The following is a 24,010-nucleotide window of genomic DNA, read 5'->3' as shown; positions in this document are numbered from 1 at the left end:
GAATAAGCTTAGTAGACAAGGACTGGCAACATAGTTTTATCTGTATGATGCCCTTAGGCTTTGACTGGTATGCTGGAGCCTATACTCCAAAAACTAGAAAAGGTTAGGGCAAAAAAAAAATGAACAGGGCCAGAACAAAGACTAAATTTGATTTAATTTGCATATAATAAAAGTTAATTTAAAGTAAAATTATACGTTTGCTATATAGGATTTGACTGATCAGAATTGATCTTAAAAGTGAAGCAGCTTCAGGCTTGCCCCAACTCTGCCCACTTAGCAGTTCAAAAGCATGCAAATGCGAGTAGATAAATAGTTACCATTTTGATGGGAAGGTAACAGAGTTCTAAGCATCTCAGTGTGTAGTCATGCTAAGTGCATGACCACGGAAATGTCTTCAGACAACATTGGCTACCTAATCTAAGAAACTGAGATGAACACCAGTCCCTAGAGTTAGAAATGACTAGAGAGGAGAAACCTTTACCTTTTCAATAATTGGTGGGAGATTTACTGTATAGGGAATACAAGGACGTGTAGGCTAATTAGGAAATTGAAAAAAACATCTCAGAAGATGGTGATGGCAAACTTCAAATAGAAAAAAGTTAGATGGACACATCCATCAACAGATATTGTAGGCAATTTTATGTGAACTGAAAGAGACTTTATGTAAATTGAAAGAAGTTTTATTTTGCTTTAATATAATTTACTTTCTTTTAATCTACAAGGTACAATCATGGGTGTGGTCCTCTCATTTTCAGAAGATACTGAAGGTTTGGAGTCCAACAACTAATACTTAATTGAGCTAAAGCAATGTTATTTCAATAATGCATTTGAACACAAACAAAGCATTGGTTCCATTATAACAATCATAATGTTGATTTTCTCAGTGGAGATAAAAGGTGAAGGTTGGACCTTTAACGTAGTGAAAAAAAGGGCAGCGGATCAGTTTGGCACAAATTTCTAGCAGAATCCTGATAACTGTGATTTAGATTGGTTTATAGTTTCCTACTTTGACCTCTATCAAGAAGCAATTAAATCTTAAGGTCTGAGCCTAAGTCAGTACTATGCTCAGAAAGATCAAAACATACTTTTAATCTTATGACAGCTTTTTTTTAAAATAAGAAACAGCTATAATAAAAGTTATGAACAGAAGCAGTGGCTTTGCATCTTCTAATTACGTTTTCTGAATTCTAGCAATAGTTACTTGTAGCAGTTCAATGTTTATAGGACTATTTTAAGGAAATCCTGTAATCAAGAGTCCTATTAATATTAAGCCTTATGGACATCACCAGAGTAATAAATTATATTGAACTGAAATAGAATTGAATAAATAAATAGCATGTTGGGAATTAAGCATTGAGCAGTTTTCCAGTAATGCTTCTACCAGGAGCTAAATTAAAGAAGCATCAAATATGTCGTGATTATTTCAATATCCTGCATACCTCATGAAGCCTGAAAAGATTCAAACGTTGACTACTGTGTTACAACCATGTTACCATACCATATGAACATAGGGTACTTACTTCCTCAAGAAGACGTGTAACAGCATCAATATCATTGTATGTTTTAGTCATCTGGCCCACTCGTTCAGCACATAAAACTGAAATAAAACAGTAATGTTTTACCTACTATACAAAAATAAATTTAAATCTAATATACCAAAAAGACAAAATTATTTTTTCAAATAATCAATTCTGTATGAGTTCATTCATATATAAATCATGTTAAATTGTGGAGTGTGCTTCACTTAATCTAATATTATATTCGATGGGGCATTTTAGAAAGCACCTTATGTTCCCAGTAATTCCAAGAGTTCTAACAAGATTTCAAAATCTTGAAATTAATATCTCATTTCTATTATCCCACTAAAATATTAGTTCAGAGGTTCCCAAACTTTATCAGGGCAAGGTGCACATAGCAATTCTCAAACTGTGCTTTAATATGCCTCGGGGCACCATAATGAACTCACTAACAATTTCATTAAGTAGCAAAATATTCCGTGGCATACCACTGAGTTTACTGTTGCACATAATTTAGGACCTGCAATTTTAGAAACAGATGACCAATATTCCAGAGAGAATTTCCACTAAGACCAGTTTCTATATTCCTCAACCATTTTGATCCAATAAAGGTTTGTTTTTATTCTATTTCTCATCAGTATAATGGAAAAAGCAAAAGGAGAAGTATTTTCATATTTCAAACAGTATAATACAAGTATGTTTTTAACATTTAAATTTTATGTTATTATCTCCATCATGTTGAGTTCCGGAACAAACATGCATGAAATTAATTCATATCTTCAAAATTGTCACTGTTTGCTACATAGACCTCAGTTTGTACTAGATTAAACACCACTTTGTTATAAATAAAGCAGCATTAAAGGATGCTGGATTTACAGCACCTGAAGACTTACAAAATCCTGTAACTAAAGTTATATATATAAACAAGAAACAAAAGCATATGTGATGTTCATGTTTATCTTTAATTTCACCAATGAAACTGGTCCTAGGATAGAGTGGCTCATGTTATTAAAACTGAGTTATCTGCCTATCCTACAGACTGGACATCAAAACTATGGATGGTTGTTGGGCATCCTAGGAAAATGACTGAGGAGCTAGGTTTTCAATTTTTGTTTTGTAATTTTATTGGTATTGTGAACCACACAGAATTATGCTCTAAGATAGGTGGCCTGGCAAATATTTTCAATAAATATAGAAACAATTAAAGAAAGTGGCTTTGTCAGTAAGTACTAAAGCCACATTGTTACTTCCTTTTATTTCTTTATCTCAGTAAAAGACCTTTGTTGCATATTGATACTTAATCTTACATGTAAATATTCCAAAAGCATTTTTAATTCATAAAAATCTAACAAAACATACCATGTCATATCTTTTCTTAAATTTGACCTTTCAGTGCCTATGGGAGTTATGCCAGCAGTGTGCTTAATTGTTTGGATTACCACTATGAAATATTGCAATTTTGTTCCTTTTTGAGATTTATAATAGAATTTGCATGTTTGTTTCAGAAGAGATGATAATTAACATAAATGCAATTTTGCAGATTCAATAAAATCTGTAAAATTCTGCCAAGAAAGCATAGTCCCAAGTGTATTAGGGCAATAACTAGGTTGGAAAACTTGTATTTACATTAATGTGTCCTTGGTTAGACAACTTTTGTTTTGAATATAACACTTTCAATGTCCTTTTTTAAAAAATACCATTTCTTTCAATTATTATCAGAAGAACGACACATTATAACCTATGAGAATATTTATGATATGCCTTGACCCTATGATTCTGTGCATTCCAGGGTTAATAGTAAAACTCAGGTGAACATTTTTTTCTACATAGGAAATATACACACATCCAAATGAACAACAACAACAAAAACCTAGGGAAAATTTCAAAAAGTATTTCAGTCAGTAATTATACTATGAATGAACTATTAAGAAGTTTTTCAATGTTCAGCGAATCATAGCTTTAATATGTTTTCCCCAAAGTGATAATGTATCCAACTGCAAATCTTAAAATGTTTCAGCCAAATGGATGGGCTATAGAACTACATCTGTGGAGCACTGACCTGGGAAAAGATTCTTTAGGATTTCTAGATAAGCAAACCATAACATAATTGGTGAAGTAGCAGATTGGTCATAAACATCATGACATGGTTCATGGTCTACATACACAATACATTATATTGTACAGACATAAAGAAATGGTCTTAAAAATATGCAGAAACCATTTCCTAAGCAAAGACTATTGAAACATTTTAAAGTCTAGAACAATAACAGAAGCAATTCAAACAGATGCTTCCCAAATTCTCTAATGCAGACATGTCAAACTTGCGACATCACATGACGTCGCGCAACGTATTGGGCTGGTTTTGCCATTGCTGGCAATGGGGTAGGTATGGCTTCTGGATGATGTGTCCAGCCCGCGGGCTGGCAGTTTGACACCCTGCTCTAATATTTAAGGAGGAGGACGGACAGAACAATCAAACTTGCAAGATTCTGCTATTACAGCCAAACACAATACAAATAGTTTTAGTCTTCCTATAGAATTGATTTGGTGATCTGGTCTGCCTAAATCAGACATGCCAAACTCGTGATATTATGTGACATATTGGGACTGCTTTGCCATTGCCGGCAATGGGGTGGGTGCAGCTTCCGTGTGATGCATCTGGCCCACGCGCCGGCAGTTTGATACCCCTGGCCTAGATCAACTGACATATTAGAAGTCCTAAAGATTACAGGTAGTCCTCGAGTTACAAATGTAATGGAGCCTGCCCATTCCATTCGTAACTCAAAAATTCGTGGAAGTGAATCTCGTACCTTGAACGAGATCACTCTCTGATCGTTAAGACGCACATGGCTCGTTTAAGTGCACATGAAGTATCTCAGGGTGGGGCAGGCCTGGATCCAACCTCCAGAGGCATGCAGAAGCCTCCCCCGATCTCCATTTCGGGCGCAAACGGCTTAGAGCAATCCTCCGAGGACTGGATCTGACCTCCAGAGGTAAGCAGAAACCTTCCCCAGCCTCCATTCCGGGCGGCTTGGAGGAGGGCTCCTGGGTCAACGGGGTCACTTTCTCCCCCGGTGTGGCGAGCTCTAGCAGTCTGGATGCAGGTGCGAGGGGACTGGCCTTCTCCCTCAGTTGAAGGCTTCAGGCCTGCCCTCAGGCAAAAAGGAGTTGGGAGCAAAAGCAGGAGACAGGTATCACAAACTCCTTTTGCATAGAGAATTAAAGTTTCTGAGGTCCATGATTTGGTGCAACTTCAAACACTTGCGTGAGATCACGGACTCCAGAAACTTCCATTCTCAGCATGAAAAGCATTTCCAAGCCAACTCTCCTCTCCGCAAAGGGAAAGAAACCGCAGCAATTTTTGCAAGGTGAGTGAGTCCGGAGCAGCAGCAAGGGAGGGGAAGGCAGTTGTGAGGAGGGGGAAATAGGGTGAATGTTGCAGAGCCTCTACAGTTGTTTGTAAGGGTGAGTGCCTGCCGTGGTGCTGCAAGATTTGTGATTTGGGGACTTGCTCGTAAGAACTAGGGGGCACATGTCGCATAATTTCAAATGGGCACTATGTGAATCCTCGTAACTCGGGGATTACTTGTAGCTTTATGATACATCCAGTAGTATTTGTTACTTATCCATTGACTCATACTGAAACAATTGCAAATTTCAACTTTTACTATTTTTTATTTTGGAACTTCACTCTCTCATACATTCACATAACCATGCATATTATTCAACTAGTCTAGCTGGCTTGGCTAGATTTGAGTTCTACTAGACTCAAGAGGGTATATGTACCATGCAATACTTGTACTGTGGAATATTTCAAATATTACACCAAGGCTCACTTATCTGCCCTTTGCTCACTCCACTTAATTCTATTTTCTCTTAGTGAAAATTCTGTAAAAGATAAATTCAATATGAAGAACTATCTACCTTACAGCAGTCTTCTACTTAGAAAGCAACTGGCTAATAACATTTTATAATACTGCACATTCCTAAAAGACATCTGGCAACAGTAAAATGCAATCTTGAAGAAGCAAACTAATCAATACAAAGTATATGTTGCCAAATAAATCTGGTTTCCCTAACCCTGATTCTTATATAAATATTACTTGCAAAATTAATGTTTTTCTGACACTGTAAATAAAACTACCATTGTTAATGTCTACCATTTTCAGGGAAAAATATTTAGTTTACTTATAAGTCAGTCTGCATATTACACGTACAAAACATGTGAACTGAAGTACTTTCTGCCATCTCAAAGAAGATTCACCGCCATTAGGCATTTTTTCCTAGTACTTCAATGTAATTTTGGCTCTAGTCCCATCATATAAGTATATAAACACATGCATCAGAATCACAATGCAGATAAATGGATGATGAAATTAATTCCATGGAAACACCACCTTCCTGTTCAAAGTAATTATGTAACTTATAAAAGCTCACCACAAAGACAGAACAATTGCTATTTGTAGACTGTAGCTGGCTTTGCTTGCCACCTTATCTTAAAAGAATGTTGCCATTACTGTTTTATTGACTGAGTGTCTCTACAGTTTGCATACAGGGAGGAGCCAAGATTAGATATCCTTTTCACAATCTCATAAGGGTTGGAAACAATATGATTAGGTTACTTTTTTTTAACAAAGCTATTTGACTTCACATTAAGGAGAATTTAAAAGATCAGTAAAACATGAGGGGCCAGCTACACACAGCTTATCTGGCATGATAGTCAACTTGTTTAGGAAATCTCAGGGAGCAAGACAAACTTTAGTGGTAATAATTAGAAGAAGGATTGGGGAATAAATATTTGCTCTTCACACAAACCTGACTTGCAACCATAATAGGGAAGTTAATAAGGTTATACAGTGAGGTGTCACATGACTGCATCAACATACAATGGCTCCCAGGACTCCCCGTTGTGCTAGTTTACCAAGTTGTGGGTGGTTAAATGAATGTACACCCCAATTCAAGCCATTCTGGGCTTGGTTGTCCCCCCAGCCCTGATAAGGGATTGCCTCAATTCCCCCCATCTTGCCATGTCTGCTTTTTAGCTATTCTGCATCCTGCCTTAGGAGTCAGCAAGCAGCCTCAGAAGTGCCTAGCGCTGGGGCTGTTTTCCATGCTGCAGGAAGCCACAGCCAGCCCAGTCTGTGCCAGCAAGCAATTGTTCACCCAGTGCCTTCTCTCCCTGTCCCTCACACTGACCTTTCACCTTTCATGCCAAGTGATGTAACCAAAGCAGAGTGCCTCATTGCCTTTGCTATCTCCTTTTCAGACTTGGGGCCAGCATCCTATCCTAGGGACTTTCTTCAGCAAATGCTTCCACCCCAGGAGCACAATGCCAAAGCTCACGAACCCCTAGCAAGCATTCATTCAGCAAAATGCCTTTTCTCCCAAGTTCCCAGCATCAATCTTTTGATCGACTTGGCATTTTACTATTTTTGGATTTGAAAGAAGAATACACCTGAGCTGCCCAGGCACCAAAAGATCTAAAAGCAGGAGTTCAATAAAAGAGCCATGCCTATGTAATAGTCATGACAGATATCTATTTAGAAATAGTTAAGAACATATTTCTGCCGTTTGCTTCTCTTACATTGCTCTTCTAGACAGAACTGCTGTTTTTCTCTTTGGTCTGAGATTTTTATATTAAAACAAGTATTGGAGAACAGACAGCAAGAAATGATCTCTGGACACGGAGTTATTAGAAAAATATTACTTACATGGGAAAGAAAGCATGCTTGAGGTAGTTAAAAGGATACTAACTTGGGTTTGGAGAGATTAAGTACTTCTGAAAAAAACAAACCTTACCCATTAATGTATAGTCTCATTAAAACATACACTGTAAGCACATAAAACTAAATTCTGAAAAGTAGACTCAGTAGAGTTTACTGAGGTCTTCTTACACCAGGGTTTTAACATGTAAGCAATGAGGACTTCAGAAGTAGCCCTCAACTTACAACCACAAATGGGACCAGAATTTTCACTGCTGAGCAAGGGAGCTAAGTGCATCATGTCCAATTTGATGGTCTTTTTTGCTATGGTTATTAAGTGAATCAAGTAGTCATTAAGTGAATCCAGCTTCCACTGACTTTGCTTGTTGGAAGCTGGCTTGGAAGGTCACAAATGGCAATCACATATGACCCTGGAACATTTTATCTATTATAGTCCTACGGGAATAGGGCGGTATACAAATTCAATAAAATAAATAAACAAACAAACAAACAAACAAACAAATAAATAAATGCCGGTTGCCAAGCATCCTAATTCTGATTGCATGATCTTGGGGAGTGCTGTGATAGTTTGCAAGTGCACAGACAGGTTGAAAGTCATTTTTTTTAGTGTTATTGTAACTTCAAATAGTTGCTAAGCAAGTGATTGTAGGTTGAGAACTACCTGTAATTATTGACTAATATCTCTCCCCATGATTTCAGAGTGACCTGGTTTATACATTGATTTTTTCCTTAACTAATGTACTTAAATGTTTTACTAATTAGCTATGATGATCATTTAATAGCCAATTAGCTATGATGTAGCATTTAATAGACAATTAATTTATAGTCAATATAAGTAGTCCTTGACTTATAACTGAGCCAGGAATTACAGTCGTAAGCCATTGCAATCATAAGTTGAAGTATCACATGATTAATTCAAATTTATAACCATTTTTAATGATGGTCATTAAGCAAACACCATAATCATTAAATGAACACAGCAATTGTTAAGTGAAGCTGCTTTCCCCAAACAGGCATTTTTTTACTGAAAATCAAAAGTAAATGCTGAAAGTGGCAAAAAAAACCCATAAATTGCTATCACGTGACCGCAAGATGCTGCAAATGGCCATAAAGTTGAGTTAGTTGCCAAATTCTCAAAACGTGATCACATGACCATGTGTGTGTGGGAGGGGCTGAAGGTTGTAACTCCCAAAATGGGACATAAATAGCTCTAATCTGTTCTAACTTTAAACACTCATTAAGCAACCAGTTGAAAGTTGAGGACTATTTCTAACTACTGTCTACTGGCTTCTTTTCAGGAAGATAACATGGTTACCTACTCTGGCAATACCAACAGCCATTCCAGCAAGAAAGATGGGCAGGATTCTAAGGCATATGAGACATTTAAGCCCAACAAAGTTCTTGTATCAACCATTATACACCTCAGTTTATATATTACATCTGTCTCTCACAGATAAAAATTTCATTTGTGAACCCTCTGGAGTCTTTGACAAGTCAATGAGGAAAAACTCTCAGGGTAAAACAGTTTTAAAAAATATAGAAATATGCTCTATTCAACAAAAGCTTTTTAGATTAGGAATCAAAACATTATTTTAACATATTTACTAGGCAAAAAAGGGGATTTCAACAGGCTAGTCCTAATGCACTAGGGACGCGGTGGGTCAGTGGGTTAGGATGCTGAGCTTGTCGATCAGAAGGTCGGCAGTTTGGCAGGTCGAATCCCGAGGGCCGCGTAACAGAGTGAGTGCCTGTTACTCGTCCCAGCTTTTGCCAACCTAGCAGTTCGAAAGCACATAAAAATGCAAGTAGAAAAATAGGGACCACTACAGTGGGAAGGTAACAGCGTTCCGTGCGCCTTTGGCATTTAGTCATGCCGGCCACATGGCCACGGAGACGTCCTTGGACAAATGCTGGTTCTTCGGCTTTGAAACGGAGATGAGCACCGGCCCCTAGAGTCGGAAATGATTAGCACACATGGGCGGGGGAACCTTTACCTTACCTAGTCCTAATACAATATCAACGACTTTAGGGCTTAAAAGCATGGATTTGCCAACAAGCTCTTTATCTAACCAATTAGACATACCAACAAAATATATTTATAAGAGGGTATAATGATTGAACTAAGGACTATCAGTCTTTTTGTTTTAGAAAGTATTTTAATGGCCTCTCACATAATTTTATTAATTTTCATAATAAAGTACCAAGCAAACTTGTCCAGCTTGAGTTATTTTCTTCTCTCTCAGTTTTGCATTTGTTTGTTGGTGTGTTTGTTTATGGAGGTGGGGAAGCTATAGCTGTTCTGTACCAGCCTGCTACCGGCCCTGCAGAAAAGGCAGGGACAACCCCTTTTACAAGAAGGCAAGAGGCTGGAACTAAGTCTGCCAAATTTATGGACACAAAAGCAAACAGAACAAGACACGAACCATGAAACAGGAGCTATTCAAGCGGTTGTCTTCAGCAAACCAGCCCTCCCACGCATTCCCCTTTTACACAGTTCAGCGAGTGGTTTCTCTCTGCCTCCTTCCGAGGTGCCCCATTGCCTTCCTCTGTTTATTCCTGATTGACTGCCTCCTGCATCGGGCATCCTTGAACAGGGCCAGCTGTGGGTCATCTTCATCCACGCTGTCAGGCTCACACAGCTGGGTCTGCGTTGTGACCAGGTGGGAGGGGCCTGGCTGAGGGCTCTCATCAGCAAGCTCTCCAACCCCCTCAGCAACCTCTCCAACACCCCCCCTCCTCCTCTGAATCGTCTGACCCAACTGCCGAACCCACAGGCTGACCCTGAATCACAACAATAGCTCTGACCATTTAGATTTTTAAAAATGGTCCCTTTCTTTCCTTTAAGACAAGTGAGGAAGTTTTTTTCTAAAACATAAGAAGCTCTATTTTATCATATACTGTCAATCGTATAATATAACAAACACATTTAACCTCTAAGGTTCAATTTTTATGTAGTAATAACAGGCTATCCAGACAATTTAGGGAGACTGCAGTCAGACAGGGGAGAAACCTAACCTGCAGAAATAGGAAAAAAAAACAACCCTAAAAGAAATATAGGAAGAAAATATTAGCTATGAAATTCACAGATGGGGAACAAGAAGAAGAGAAACAAGATGTAATATCCTTAGAAGAGTCTTCCAGCAGTATATTTTTCAGATCTTTCCAAACTGAGCTGAAAACACAATCAAAGCTTTAAAAAGTGCCAAAAATCCACAAGAATGTGCAAGGAAGATAACACTCATCTCAGTCATTAATTAGAAGTAACTATTTACCCCCCAAAAAAAGTGTTCAGAAAAAAAATCAGATTATTTATCAATTATCGATTTCCAACAATAGCAGACTATGGAATAACGTTTTTAAATGCCATACGCTATTATAAAAACAAATAACAGTTCTTTAGAAATTTGCTTTAATGTTCCTTAATTATTTAAATTTTGCAGTAATTTTCAAGTCATTATTTTGTTTAGCTGGGGAAACAATTCTGCCACAGAATGGTTATTTGCTGAAACAGCTATGCATTACAGAATTTAATTGTCCTTTTGCAGTGTTAATTACAAAGTCACACAGGGAAAAAACTTTCAAGAGTAGCTCTTTAGAACAATCTGATGGCAACTTAAACAACATTGCTAAGGGAATATCACTGAGCAGAACTACAACCCACAACTACAAAGTCATATCTTTGCTGGGAAGCAACAACAACATCAAAATGATTAGAGCTTACTAAAAAAAAGTGTATTCTAAGAAGAGTATAAATTCCATCTCATTTTGCACCTCCTCAAGGGAAAAGGAACTTTCTGATATGCTTCTATAGTTCCTTATTTCTCTTTTTTCCTTCTGCATCTCAAGTTCAAGGAACTATAAAGAATATAGTAGCTGGTTATTACAATGGTTTTGGTCTACTTTGGGATATTTCCTATTAATACTAAACATATATATATAAATTATATATTTTTTCTTAAATCTGACAACATTAACCCTGTGTTGCAAGAGAATAAAGTAGCATTTCACTGATAGAATGAACTTTTAAGTTATCAAATGAAGAAAAGTGAAAATATTATTTACGTTTACTATGCTAAACCATTAAAATGACAAACCAGTGGCATCTATCAATGGTGTGTTACTACCACACAACTGATTTTTATGCATTCTTATGAAAATAATAGACAAGGCAAAATACCTTCTTCCAAGAAATCAAGGTTCTCATAACTTCTGTGTTTACATTCATTGTTACAACTGGAATCAAAGCTGTCATCCTGATATATGGATTCTTTCAGTGACATTGCTAAAAATCATCATCAAGTAAGATCTTGTAAAATAATGCTATAAAATAGGTAAACATCCCAATATCTGCAGTACAACCAAATGAGGTTTCCATACAGAAGAAATCAATCTTCTTGTTTAACATTCTTCAAGTGGTATGGCTGGATAACCTGTATGCTATGATCATCATGAAAGGAGAGGCAAAATACAGAACAGGGGAGGAGATCATAAGAATATCTTATTCATTACTAGAGATTATCCATATAATATAAATAGCAGCAAATTACAATCCTCTTTCTTTGAATGTTTCTCATAATAGAATTGAACTTAAAAATTTTGTCCCTTTAAAGCAGATTTTTTTTAAAATTTAAAAGTTAAATTGTTAGAATCCTCCCTACTATAGATAAAAATGGTAGTTTCCTATAGGTTTCATAGCAACTATACCAGGAAGTAAACATAGGTACAAAGAATGCTATACCTTGAAGTGAGGCATGAAATTATTTTGCAATCTATTGCATAATCTTTATACTACTGGTTGCTAATAGACAGAAACAAATGGAACTAGGAAAATGTGAAATTTGGGAATTTCAGGTTTACTCATAGGCTGAGAATATTGGCTATGAACATTTGTTTTAAATTTTCAACCTAGGAACCCAGTAATAAATTAATATGTATTCTTTTTCCCTTAACATCTTACCTTACCACCTTTTCCCACTATACGTTCCCATTGAAAATTCAGAGTTAACTAGGATTTGTCAGGATCCTATTTTAGAAACATGCAATTTATGCCTTTATTATAAACATGACTGGATATTTTTTATTATAGATAATGGTAAAATTTTCATCCACGGTATATTTATACATACTTTAGAATCAGTGTTAGACTTTTGTATTCTTTTGGATTTGACTCCAAAATGGTATTTTGGAGTTGCTAGGGGACGGGGGAGAGCCTAAGAAAAAACCACTATTGTTTTAAAAAGCTATGTATGGAGGTTGTATACATGCCAGATCAAAGATCGCTCTCTTTGGGGAAAGACAAACTTTGGTAACTGATCTAAAATAACCTTTTATATACTGTAACTTTATTCATTATAAGTCTACTTCCAATATATAACATATTTACAGATACAAATAGTTTAGGGGCTACATACTTCATGACAGCTGTGTACATACGTATATGGCTGAAATTGAGATGGCTGGAGACTACCAACCCATATACTATGTTAAGACGTCATGAACTTTTTGTTCCTTCCTTCTATTTTGCCTTTCATTTCCAGGATGGCACAACTTCCTCTGGCTGGAACAATTCCTCACTGCTCTGTATCAGCTACTAAATTCCATAGAGAATACAGTAACTCAAGAAGTCTCCATGAGCAAAGTAATACTTCCCTGTTTTGCTCACTTTGCTTGACTTCTTACAGCACTTGGTTCTTTTCTTTTTTTTTTCTTTCTTTTTTTTTGGTTAGATGGTCAATATCAATCCTTTTTCTTCCCAGAGTTAAGCTACTATTTATTGGTTAAAAGTTGCATGATGTCTGGGTGTATTTCTTTTATCAGAAAACTAATACAATCAGTGATGTTCTCTCTAATTTTGAATACTTAACAGATTTGGATGCAAATATCTTGTTTTTTTATTTAACATTCTATCCTATTTTCTTTCACAAGGCCACGCAGTATTGAATACAGAAAAAACAGAAGTATACAAAGTATTAAAGCATCAAAAAAATCTAAAATGTCCAGCATATCAGCAATTAAAATGGTAAATGTTGCTTAAAGAAAAATCTAGTCAAGAAGTAAACATTTGATTTCTTTATCAGATTAACACAAGCAATATGGAATCCTACTAAAATTTCTTCACTATCAATGTTATTTTTCTATGTGTGGCTTAAAGCTAAATAAGGAAGTAGAAACTTGTCTTTTTCTTTATATTCTACATTGGACCATCCAACCTAAAGTGCTATATCATTCAATTAAGCCAGAAATAGATCATTCTGATAAACCAGAAAATCATACAATAAACAACTGTTATCTTAAATAAGCATTTCCCAAATTACATGTCAGTCACCACTGTTATCCTTGCATGTAATAAACACTGTCAAATTCAGAAGAGTATTCAAAGAGTGTATCATTTCTGTATTTATTTTCCATTTTATCCTAATCCTTCTAAATCCTAATATTAAAATTTATATTTTATGCTAAATTCATAATAATGGCTACATCTCTTTTGCTCCCCTATAAATTCATCTCTCTTATTTATAAAGAGGAACACTTGAATTGAATAAAGCTATGACAGGAAATATTATTCAGAATTCTGATTCATTTTGGGTTTCTTTTCTGAGGCCAAATTAGAAGATTTGAATTTCCCGCAAGACATGCGGCGCAGTTTTCGTTAACCCTCCTTGCACTCTGCTTTATCATGAGACTGGTGATCACATCCTGCTTTACCAGAAAGCAGAATTACCAATGTGGCAGAAAACAGAAAGTTCGAGAGATGCTTGTGACAGAGACAGACTTCTTAAATTTAACCTTCTGATAATTTAGCTGGAACTGTTCTATTTCCTTCAATAAAGTTTTTAATCCCAAACTGAGATGTTAACTCCCAATCTATATATTCAGATGCGCGAGCACACACACACACACACACACACACACACACACACACAGAGAGAGAGAGAGAGAGAGAGAGAGAGAGAGAGAGAGAGAGAGAGAGAGATTTCCATTTTACACAATAATATGTGATGATTAGCCAGTTTTTTTAAAATATACTCTTCTCAGCAAAAGAAATGGATTTAAGTATAAGCTCTACCAACAGCCATACACAATAAGTATTTCATAAGCAATTTCCTTTTCCCCAAAAGACTGTCTAGTACCAATCTTCTGCTGCCACTCCCACTGGCCAAAAGTCCTAATTACAATTTCCTATAGCATCTTTCAAACTTATGCCAAGAAATGCTAAAATCTGTCAACTTTAACTACAATATCACTTCACTATTTCTTTCGGTTCTCCTGCTACAATGATAGATAAGCTTAGATCACAAGTATAAAACAGAATTATTACAAAATTATGTAATTACCATCTGTACATTCTTCATAATACCAGTCCAGCTCGTAGTAGTCTGCTTCAATGAATTTCTGCATAGTCTGTTCTCCTTAGGCACCATTGAAAGAGGTTTTACAGGAATATCACAGAGGTCAAGTGAAATACAGCCATGCCTGCTTGCTTTTACCGATCACCATGTTGAAAAGGAACTCTGGGATTACTAACAATATGACAAACATCCTCTACCAGAAAGAGGAATCAATGTAGAAATTAAAAATTAAAAGAAAATGTAACTTCAAAAGGGAGAGGCTGTTGAAGCTGCTGCACCAGGTTATTCTAATACAGAAGCTCTATAGAGAAGCTGTGGGGGTGGGAACTAACAAAATCATCCAATCAGAAGGCTTAGACGCTGACGTTGGAAGCACACACCACCACTTGGGGTTTCTAACTCATTTCTTTTCCATTCTGCTCCTCACATCTCTTTCAGTCTAATAGGTTGCCATGGAGACTGGCTGATTCTGAACGAGATGCAGAGATGGAGGGTGGAAATACACACTGCTGCTTGTGACTGCTAGCAAAGGATATTTAACTAAAGAGAGCAATACCCAGAAAAACGCCCTTCATTTCCATAAGAAAAATATTCTTACATTAAGCAGCAGCATAAATATTTATAAAAGATATGATTAAAATGCAGCCCTAATATAACCCCCACAGCCCAAATTAGATGAACGAAACTCTGCAAATGCCTTATGATACATCTAAATGTCTACATTCTTAAGAAAAAATAATATACGTAACCCCTTTAAGCTCTTTAATGCTTAAGCGCTTATGTGCTTATTCTGCAAACCAATGATCCACCTTCCAAATATCTGACCTCTATGACAAGCATAGAAATGTTTGCAGCAAGCCACAGCCATTTTGTATAACTTAAAACATTGATCTCTCTCCATACTGCTTGCCATCATTCTTTCTAAATCCTGCTAAATATACAAATTTGTATTGATTTTATAGAAAAGAGATTGGAATTTAACAAACAATTATTTAGAATTTTGTACACATGGGAAATGAATAAACATGCTCATTTCCTATGTTCACAAAATTCTAAAGCTTAAATTCTAAGCTTAAACTTCAATGAATGTATGTTTTCCAATCATAATTACCTCAAATTTTACACTGGAATCTCCTATAACTAAAATATTAAAACATGAGCATTGTCAAATATTACCTTGACTTTTCTATATATTCTTTAGAAAAAAAGACAATGTAAGCTACTATACTAATAGATTAGTATTATTGGAAAAATTACATATACAAATATAAAGAGAAGCTTATATTGAGGAACATCAGAAAGTCAATCTCATCAAAATCACTTTTAAATATGCATGTATTGATTGTAGAAGTATATTCTGATCTGCACATCTAAAGTTAATCCATTTAGGGAAGTCGTGATAAATTATACTTTATTTTGGTATGCAATATCTTTATAGCATCTTAAAAATTAGTGTGAGGTATTCTTAAAGCCATGTCACAATCAACTTCAGTGCAGTTAAAATAAGCATAGTTGATTTTAAAGAGTAGTTCATATTTACTAAAGAATAGATCTTCTACAAATACACACAACTTTTAAAAACTGTATAGATGACACAAAGAATTAATCTGAAATAAACCTGTGACATCCATATTTCCATAAATAATTGCTATTTGCCACATAATATATATATATCATTTTTCTTTAAAAGGCTATTGGGCAATAATGTGGTATTAACAAGGAATTTATATTGACATAAGAGGAATTTATATATTTAAATTTATATTTATTTATAAACTGTACATAAATTTATAATTTATATTATATTGAATTTATATAAATTAGTATTTATATTTACCTACCTTCTCCTGTCATTTTGTGAGTCATTTTCAGGCACAATTTTTTTTAAATAAAATCTTCTTAAACTAAAACACATTTGGTAAAATAATTTCTCAGCATGCATACATATTAATTTCTAGAATACAAAATTTTTGCTATTTAATATAGGTAAATTACTAATACAGACCACTTGCTAACTCTAGACCTTTTATAATACGTGATTTTCTATATCTGAATATAGGAAGTGAGAAAATTTTATTAGTATCTTTAGGATTCAACTGTCTTGCTCATCCCTCCCTTTCCAGGTCCTTTCTTCAGCTTTCTTTTCTTAGCCCCATCACGCACCACTGCAGGTAGAGCTCAAGTTATGACTGGCTGATTAGCAACCACTAAAGTTACAATGGGCTGCCCAAGGACTACTTACAACTTGGATCCAAAGTTCTGATGCAGACTCCCTCCCCACAGACATGTGATCTCATTTTGGGTATTCAGGAACTACCTGTCAGGACCCACACCCATCCACGTCTTAGAAAAACAAAAACTCTTGGAGTCAGTTCTAGTGCAAAAGGAATCTTTACTAGGACATGCTTGGTTGTGGGAATACAAGACAGGACTTAGTATTGTTTTACAAATTGAAATTTTATAAAGGGTACCCGGTTCAACCCCCCTTCCCTCAACCCCATTTGGTCATCCCCCATCCTTCTACTTCATGTCATCCCTTTCGTGGGGAAAAAAAGGAACTTCGAATCTTTATGGTTATTGCTTTCTTCCTCTCCAGAATTAAAAGAAGACACAAGCCAGATGCCTTCTTCTCTAACCCTCCCTTTTGTTCCCCCCAGTTCAAAAGGTTCCCTTGGCCTTTGAAATAACCTAAGGCAGGCTGAATCCACATATGCTCCTCCTTCCTCAGGAGATGGCAGAATCCATAGGGGGGGGGATGTTTTAAACATACATATATGCAGTGCTTTTTTTGTAAAAGAAAAAGGTGCCGGAACTCACACATGTCATACAACCCGCCTTGCCTACCCTACAAGGTTCCATCCAAAAAAGGTGCCGGAACTCCGTTCTGAGCGTTCTATGAGAAAAAAAGCCCTGCATATATGAATGTGATATAAATGGATTCTGACACTACCCCACATTTATGGCTGTTTGCAGCATTCCATAGTTACATGATTGCAATTTATGATTTTATTTTATTTTTTTGCTAAAAACAGGCATCTTACCCCTGGTTTCCAGCAAAATAAAAATAATATTCAATGGTGACCATGGCTTTACTTAATACCATGATTATTTGCTTAATAAATGCCACAAAAAATGTCATAAAATCAGGTCAATTGCATGATGAAGTCTTGTACATGACAGTCAGTGCATAGAATGTTTTGCACATACATATGTTTATTGGGATGAAACTTCAAAATGTTCTGGAAACAGCTATATGAATACATTTTTGGCAATCTTCCCAGCATCTTGGAAATACTTTATACCTTTCTTTTAAATAAAGCATTGAATCTGGATGTTCCATTCTAAGATCATTTTGACTGTACAATAGCTAAGCTTGCATTTTTCTTTAATTTTATTTTACAAAGAATGATCTAGGATATGCACTACATTTATACAATTAAAGAAATAAAAATAGTAGCACCTACCAAGAAAGTGAATCTCCCTTTTTTTGAACAAGCACATTCAAGAGATTTTCAATCCATACAATACACTATTTTTTCACATGATTAAATTGATGTCTCATAATTAAATATTCTACTTTTCGTAACTAAAATATGATACTTTAATATTAATAGTGTTGTGTTCAGTTCTCCACAGCCTCTATACCTTTATGATGTTATACTATTAACTATAAGGTTTTTTCACAATTGATCATTACTTATTCAGTGTTAAGCCAGATTATGATGCAAAGACCTTTTAAGAAAGAATATTGCTAAGTAACACCTAATGAGAAGGAAGGACTCACTGGAGAAGAGCCTAATGCTGGGAAAGGTTGAGGGCAAGAGAAGAAGGGGACGACAAAGAATGAGGTGGCTGGATGGAGTCACTGAAGCAGTAGGCGTGAGCTTAAATGGACTCCAGAAGATGGTAGAGGACAGGAAGGCCTGGAGGAACATTGTCCATGGGGTCACGATGGGTCGGACACGACTTCGCAACAACAACAACAACATTGCTAAGAAAACCTTTTATGTGTTTTGATTAGGAACAAATGACATTGCCATAGGTGTAAACTATAGGCCGCCCAACCAAGCAGAGGAAATAGATGAACTTTTTGCTAGTCAGCTAACTAAGGTATGTAAGAAGCACATCACAATAGTAATGGGGGACTCTAATTACCCTGATATCAACTGGGAGACAAACTCTGCACCAGGTGGAAGATCAAACAGATTCCTGTCAAACCTAGCAGACAACTTTCTCTCCCAAAAAGTAGAGAAGGGAACTAGGGGATTAGCCATATTGGATTTAATTCTCACAAACAGAGATGAAATTATAGAAGGTGTCGAAGCCACAGGAACCTTGGGGGGAAGTGATCATGCAATATTGGAATTCAACATTCTGGAGGCACAAGCAATAGAACACAGCCAAACTAGAGTCTTGGACTTTAAAAGAGCTAATTTCAATAAACTTAGAGAGACCATGGGAAGAATTCCATGGATGAGAATCCTAAAGGGGAAAACAACTCAAGAAGCTTGGGAAATTTTGAAAAGTGAGATAATAAAGGCCCAGTCTAGTACAATACCAACAAAGAAGAAAAATAACAGCTCTCAAAAGAAAGCAGCATGGGTGCATAAAGAACTCTCTGATAAATTGAAAGATAAAAAGGACAAGTACAAGAATTGGAAAGAGGGGCACATAACTAAGTCAGAATATCAGCAAATAGCCCGTGCCTGCAAAGATGAAGTGAGGAAAGCTAAGGCTCAAAATGAACTAAGGCTTGCGACCAAAGTCAAAAATAACAAAAAAAGCTTCTTTCAACATATAAAAAACAAGAAAAAAGTTAAGGAAATGATTGGTCCATTAGTGGGGGAAAGTGGCAAGAGGGTGACAAGCAATAGGGAGAAAGCAGAACTATTTAATTCGTTTTTTGCATCTGTCTTTACACAAAGGGAAAAAACAGTCCAACCTACCCAAACCAGTGCCATAAAAAACAGAATAGAAACGCAAGTTAAGATAGGCAAGAAAATGGTAAGTGAGCACCTGTCCAGCCTAGACGAGTTCAAATCACCAGGACCAGATGGATTACACCCCAAGGTTCTCAAGGAACTGGCAGACGTGATCTCAGAACCACTGAACTATATTTTTTCAAAGATCCTGGAGCACTGGGGAACTACCAGAGGACTGGAAGAGAGCTGATGTAGTTCCCATCTTCAAAAAAGGGAAAAAAATATATCCAGGAAACTACAGACCTATCAGCCTGACCTCAATACCTGGGAAGATTCTGGAAAAGATAATCAAACAACAAATCAGCGAACACCTTGATGCAAACAAAGTCATCACTAAAAGTCAACATGGGTTTGTCAAAAACAGATCATGCCAGACAAATCTTATTACATTCTTTGACCAAGTGAAAAAACTAGTAGACCAGAGGAATGCTGTAGATATAATTTACTTGGACTTCAGTAAGGCATTTGATAAAGTAGATCACAACCTACTACTTTATAAGATAGAAAAATGTGGGTTACATAGCATTACCACCAGATGGATTTGTAGCTGGCTGACAGGCCGTACTCAGCGTGTGGTCCTCAATGGAACCACATCTACATGGAAGGAAGTGTGTAGTGGGGTGCCCCAGGGCTCTGTTCTGGGCCCAGTGCTCTTCAATATCTTCATTAATGATTTGGATGAGGGGATAGATGGGGAACTCATCAAATTTGCAGACGACACCAAGCTGGCAGGAATAGCCAATACTCCAGAAGATAGGCTTAAGATACAGAAGGATCTGGACAGACTCGAACACTGGGCGCTATCTAACAAAATGAAATTCAATGGTGAAAAAAGTAAGGTTCTACATTTAGGCAGGAAAAATCAAATGCATAGGTATAGTATAGGTGGTACCTTGCTCAATAGTAGTAACTGTGAGAGGGATCTCGGAGTCTTAGTAGACAATCACTTCAATATGAGCCAGCAGTGTGCTGCAGCTGCCAAAAAAGCCAACACAGTGCTAGGCTGCATTAACAGAGGGATAGAATCAAGATCACGTGAAGTACTAATACCACTTTACAATGCTTTGGTAAGGCCACACCTGGAATACTGCATCCAGTTTTGGTCACCATGATGTAAAAAAGATGTCAAGACTCTAGAAAGGGTACAGAGAAGAGCAACCAAGATGATTAGAGGGCTGGAGGCTAAAACATATAGGGAACGGTTGCTGGAATTGGGTATGTGTAGTTTAATGAAGAGAAGGGTGAGGGGTGACATGATAGCAGTGTTCCAATATCTCAGGGGCTACCACAAAGAGGGAGTCAAGCTATTCTCCAAAGCACCTGAAAGCAGGACAAGAAGCAATGGATGGAAACTAGTCAAGGAGAGAAGCAACCTAGAACTAAGGAGAAACTTCCTGACAGTTAGAACAATTAACCAGTGGAACAACCTGCCTCCAGAAGTGGTGAATGCTCCAACACTGGAGGTTTTTAAGAAGAGACTGGACAGCCATTTGCCTGAAATGGTATAAGGTTTCCTGCCTGAGCAGGAGGTTGGACTAGATGACCTCCAAGGTCTCTTCCAACTTTATTATTATTATTATTATTATTATTATTATTATTATTATTATTATTATTATTATTATTATTATTATTATTATTATTATTATTCTGCAAAGAAATTGTTTGTAATAGAAAGTGATACTCCTAGCAATAGTCTAATCTACCCAGTCATTTGCTACAAGATGGGCTGCAAATAAATTCAATAAATAATACAACCTGGTTTTGTAAATACATTTTATACATTGCTAAAATATGAAGTAACAATTTTGAGAAGGCAAATATATCCACTCTTGAAAATTTACTATAGGTAGTGCTCAACTTATAAAGGGTCATTTAAAAGTTGCAATAGCCTTTATGAGCCATAAAGCACTTCTAGCTATCCCAAAATGTTGCACTGCCCCCACCCCACATTACTGCATTTCAGATACCTGGCAACCATCAACTACTAGTTGTAATGCCCTACGGTCATACAACCACAATTTGTTAGTGTTTTGCCAATTTCTGGCAAAAAACACCCATTTAGGGTAATAGATTTGGACTTAATACTACTGTAAAAATGATTATAAAATTAGGTGCAGTTGTGTGGCTACCTTGACTTACAACTGTCATGATTTACAGCCAAAATTCTATACAGATAGTCCTCGACTTATGACTACAATTGAGCTCAAAACCTCTGTTGCTAAATCAGATAATTGTTTTGCCCCATTTTATGACTTCTTGCCAGAATTGTTAAATTAATTACTGCAGTTGTAAAGTTAGTAACAAAGTTGTTAAATTAATCTGGCTTCTCCACTGACTTTCATTCTCAGAAGGTCAGAAAAGGTGATAACATGACCTCTGGACACTGTAGCCATCATAAATAGGAACCAGTTGCCAAGCATCTGAATTTTGGTCATATGACATGGTGATGATGCAAAGGCCCTAAGTGTAAAAATGGTTAAACTCTAACTGTTGTCGGTCGAGGACCACCTATATTATATTATATTTATCTATTTGCCTTTTAAAGTTGTTGTGTGCATTGGCTGTTGAATATTCATAGATAATTTTCTCACCTATCTACAGCAGGGATCCCCAACCCCAAGCCTGCAACTCACTACTGGGTTTTGATCCTTTCAGAACAAAGCCACAGAAGTGGCAGGCATGCACACACGTGAGCATCCCTACCTGCGCGAGCAGCAGGCAAATGTGCTCCATTTACATGAGCAATCGTGCAAATGGAGATATATGCAGGCGGGGCTTGTCCATCACATGCATGGAACCATCCCCTCACCTGCCCAGCTGGTCTGCAAAGTCAAAAAGGTTAGGGACTTCTGATCTACAGCAACTGTAAAGTTTTATAGCAGGAGCTGAACTTTGTATGTTATTTAATAAGTCAAGATAACCAATCTCTTCCATGAAAAGAGTTGAGGAGATTTGATGAATCATGCGTAAGATTCATCTTCAGACATGGAATGTCTTCAGAATATTCACCTAAAAGTATTCTGCCACATAAATCTGCACTACAAGACTTTTATCAGCCTTGGGGATTAGTGTGCCAAATCATTAAATGTTCAACTAGAGTCAATACACAAATTTTAAAAAAAGGAGTGGAACAAGAATGCACATTTGCTATACCCTCTTCGTTCACTTAGATTTATTTATTTACTTACTTACTTACTTACTTACTTACTTACTTATTTATTTATGGGATTTATATCCTGCCCTATCTCCCGAAGGACTCAGGGCGGCTAACAACAAAACATATAATAAGTACAGAAATCAAGATAAAAATAAAATTAAAATCATCTGTGCAATAAATTAAAATTAAAAACTGAAAAATAAATTAAAAATTCTAAATATAATTAATTAAAATGCCTGTCAGTCCAGGTCAGCCTGGTGGAAAAGGAGTGTTTTGAGGCCGCGGCGAAAGGATAAGAGATTTTGGGCCATCCGAAGCTCAGGGGGGAGCTGATTCCATAGGGCTGGCGCTCCCACAGAGAAGGCCCTCCCCCTGGAGGTCACCAGCCAACATTGCCTAGCTGACGGTACCCTGAGGAGGCCTTCTCTGTGTGAGCGTAGTGGACGATGGGAATTTGTTCCCGGCAGCAGATGGTCCTGCAAGTATCCCGGGCCTAAGCCATGTAGGGCTTTAAAGGTAAGTACCAGCACCTTAAATCTCACCCGGAGGGCAACTGGTAGCCAATGCAGCTCACGCAGGAGGGGTGTAATATGGGAATATCGGGGTGCTCCCATCACAACCCGTGCAGCTGCATTCTGCACCAGCTGAAGCCTCCGGGTGGTCTTCAAGGGCAGCCCCATGTAGAGAGCATTACAGTAATCTATACGGGAGGTAACGAGTGCGTGGGTGACTGTACGTAGGGCATCTCGGTCCAGAAAGGGGCGCAATTGGTATATAAGGCGAATCTGTGCAAATGCCCCCCTAGCCACGACTCCAATATGATCTTCAAAACTGAGTCATGAATCTAGGAGGACGCCCAGATTGCGTGCTCTATCAATGGGAGGTAACACCTCTCCTCCTATAGTCAAAGATGGAACCTCTTGGACTAAACGAGATGACGGTATGTACAGCCACTCAGTCTTGGCCGGGTTGAGTCGAAGCCTGTTTTCTCCCATCCAAATCTGTACCGCTTCCAGGCAACGGGACATCACATCGAGGGCATCACTGGGTTGGTTCGGGGTGGAGATGAATAACTGGGTATCATCAGCATATTGATGACATTTCACCCCGAAGCCACGGATGATCTCTCCCAGCGGCTTCATATAGATGTTGAACAGGAGGGGCGAGAACACCGATCCCTGAGGCACCCCACAACTAAGAGGCCTAGGGCTTGACCTCTGCCCTCCTGCCAACACCGTCTGCGAACGGTCCGAGAGGTAGGAGGAGAACCACCGCAGAACAG

The 24,010-nt window shown here is 37.2% G+C and overlaps 1 protein-coding gene across 5 annotated transcripts in view; it reads right to left on the bottom strand.

Annotated features, from left to right (window-relative positions):
• Positions 1–24,010, bottom strand: part of TRAK1 (trafficking kinesin protein 1) — a 109,018-nt gene that overhangs the window by 61,726 nt on the left and 23,282 nt on the right. For 3 of the 5 annotated variants that reach the window (XM_083378336.1, XM_083378335.1, XM_083378334.1), the window contains exon 3: positions 1,521–1,597. In XM_083378336.1, coding sequence (XP_083234462.1) covers positions 1,521–1,571 — 51 coding nt within the window. In that variant the 5' untranslated portion in view covers positions 1,572–1,597. Of the gene's footprint in view, positions 1–1,520; positions 1,598–11,417; positions 11,638–24,010 lie in introns of those variants that run through there. The other 2 variants (XM_083378332.1, XM_083378333.1) reach the window with 1 other exon arrangement.

Source organism: Vipera ursinii (assembly GCF_947247035.1).
Source record: "Vipera ursinii genome assembly, chromosome: Z".
Taxonomy (NCBI): domain Eukaryota; kingdom Metazoa; phylum Chordata; class Lepidosauria; order Squamata; family Viperidae; genus Vipera; species Vipera ursinii.
Note: the sequence above shows the minus strand (reverse complement) of the source record. Positions and strands in the feature narration are given on the sequence as shown.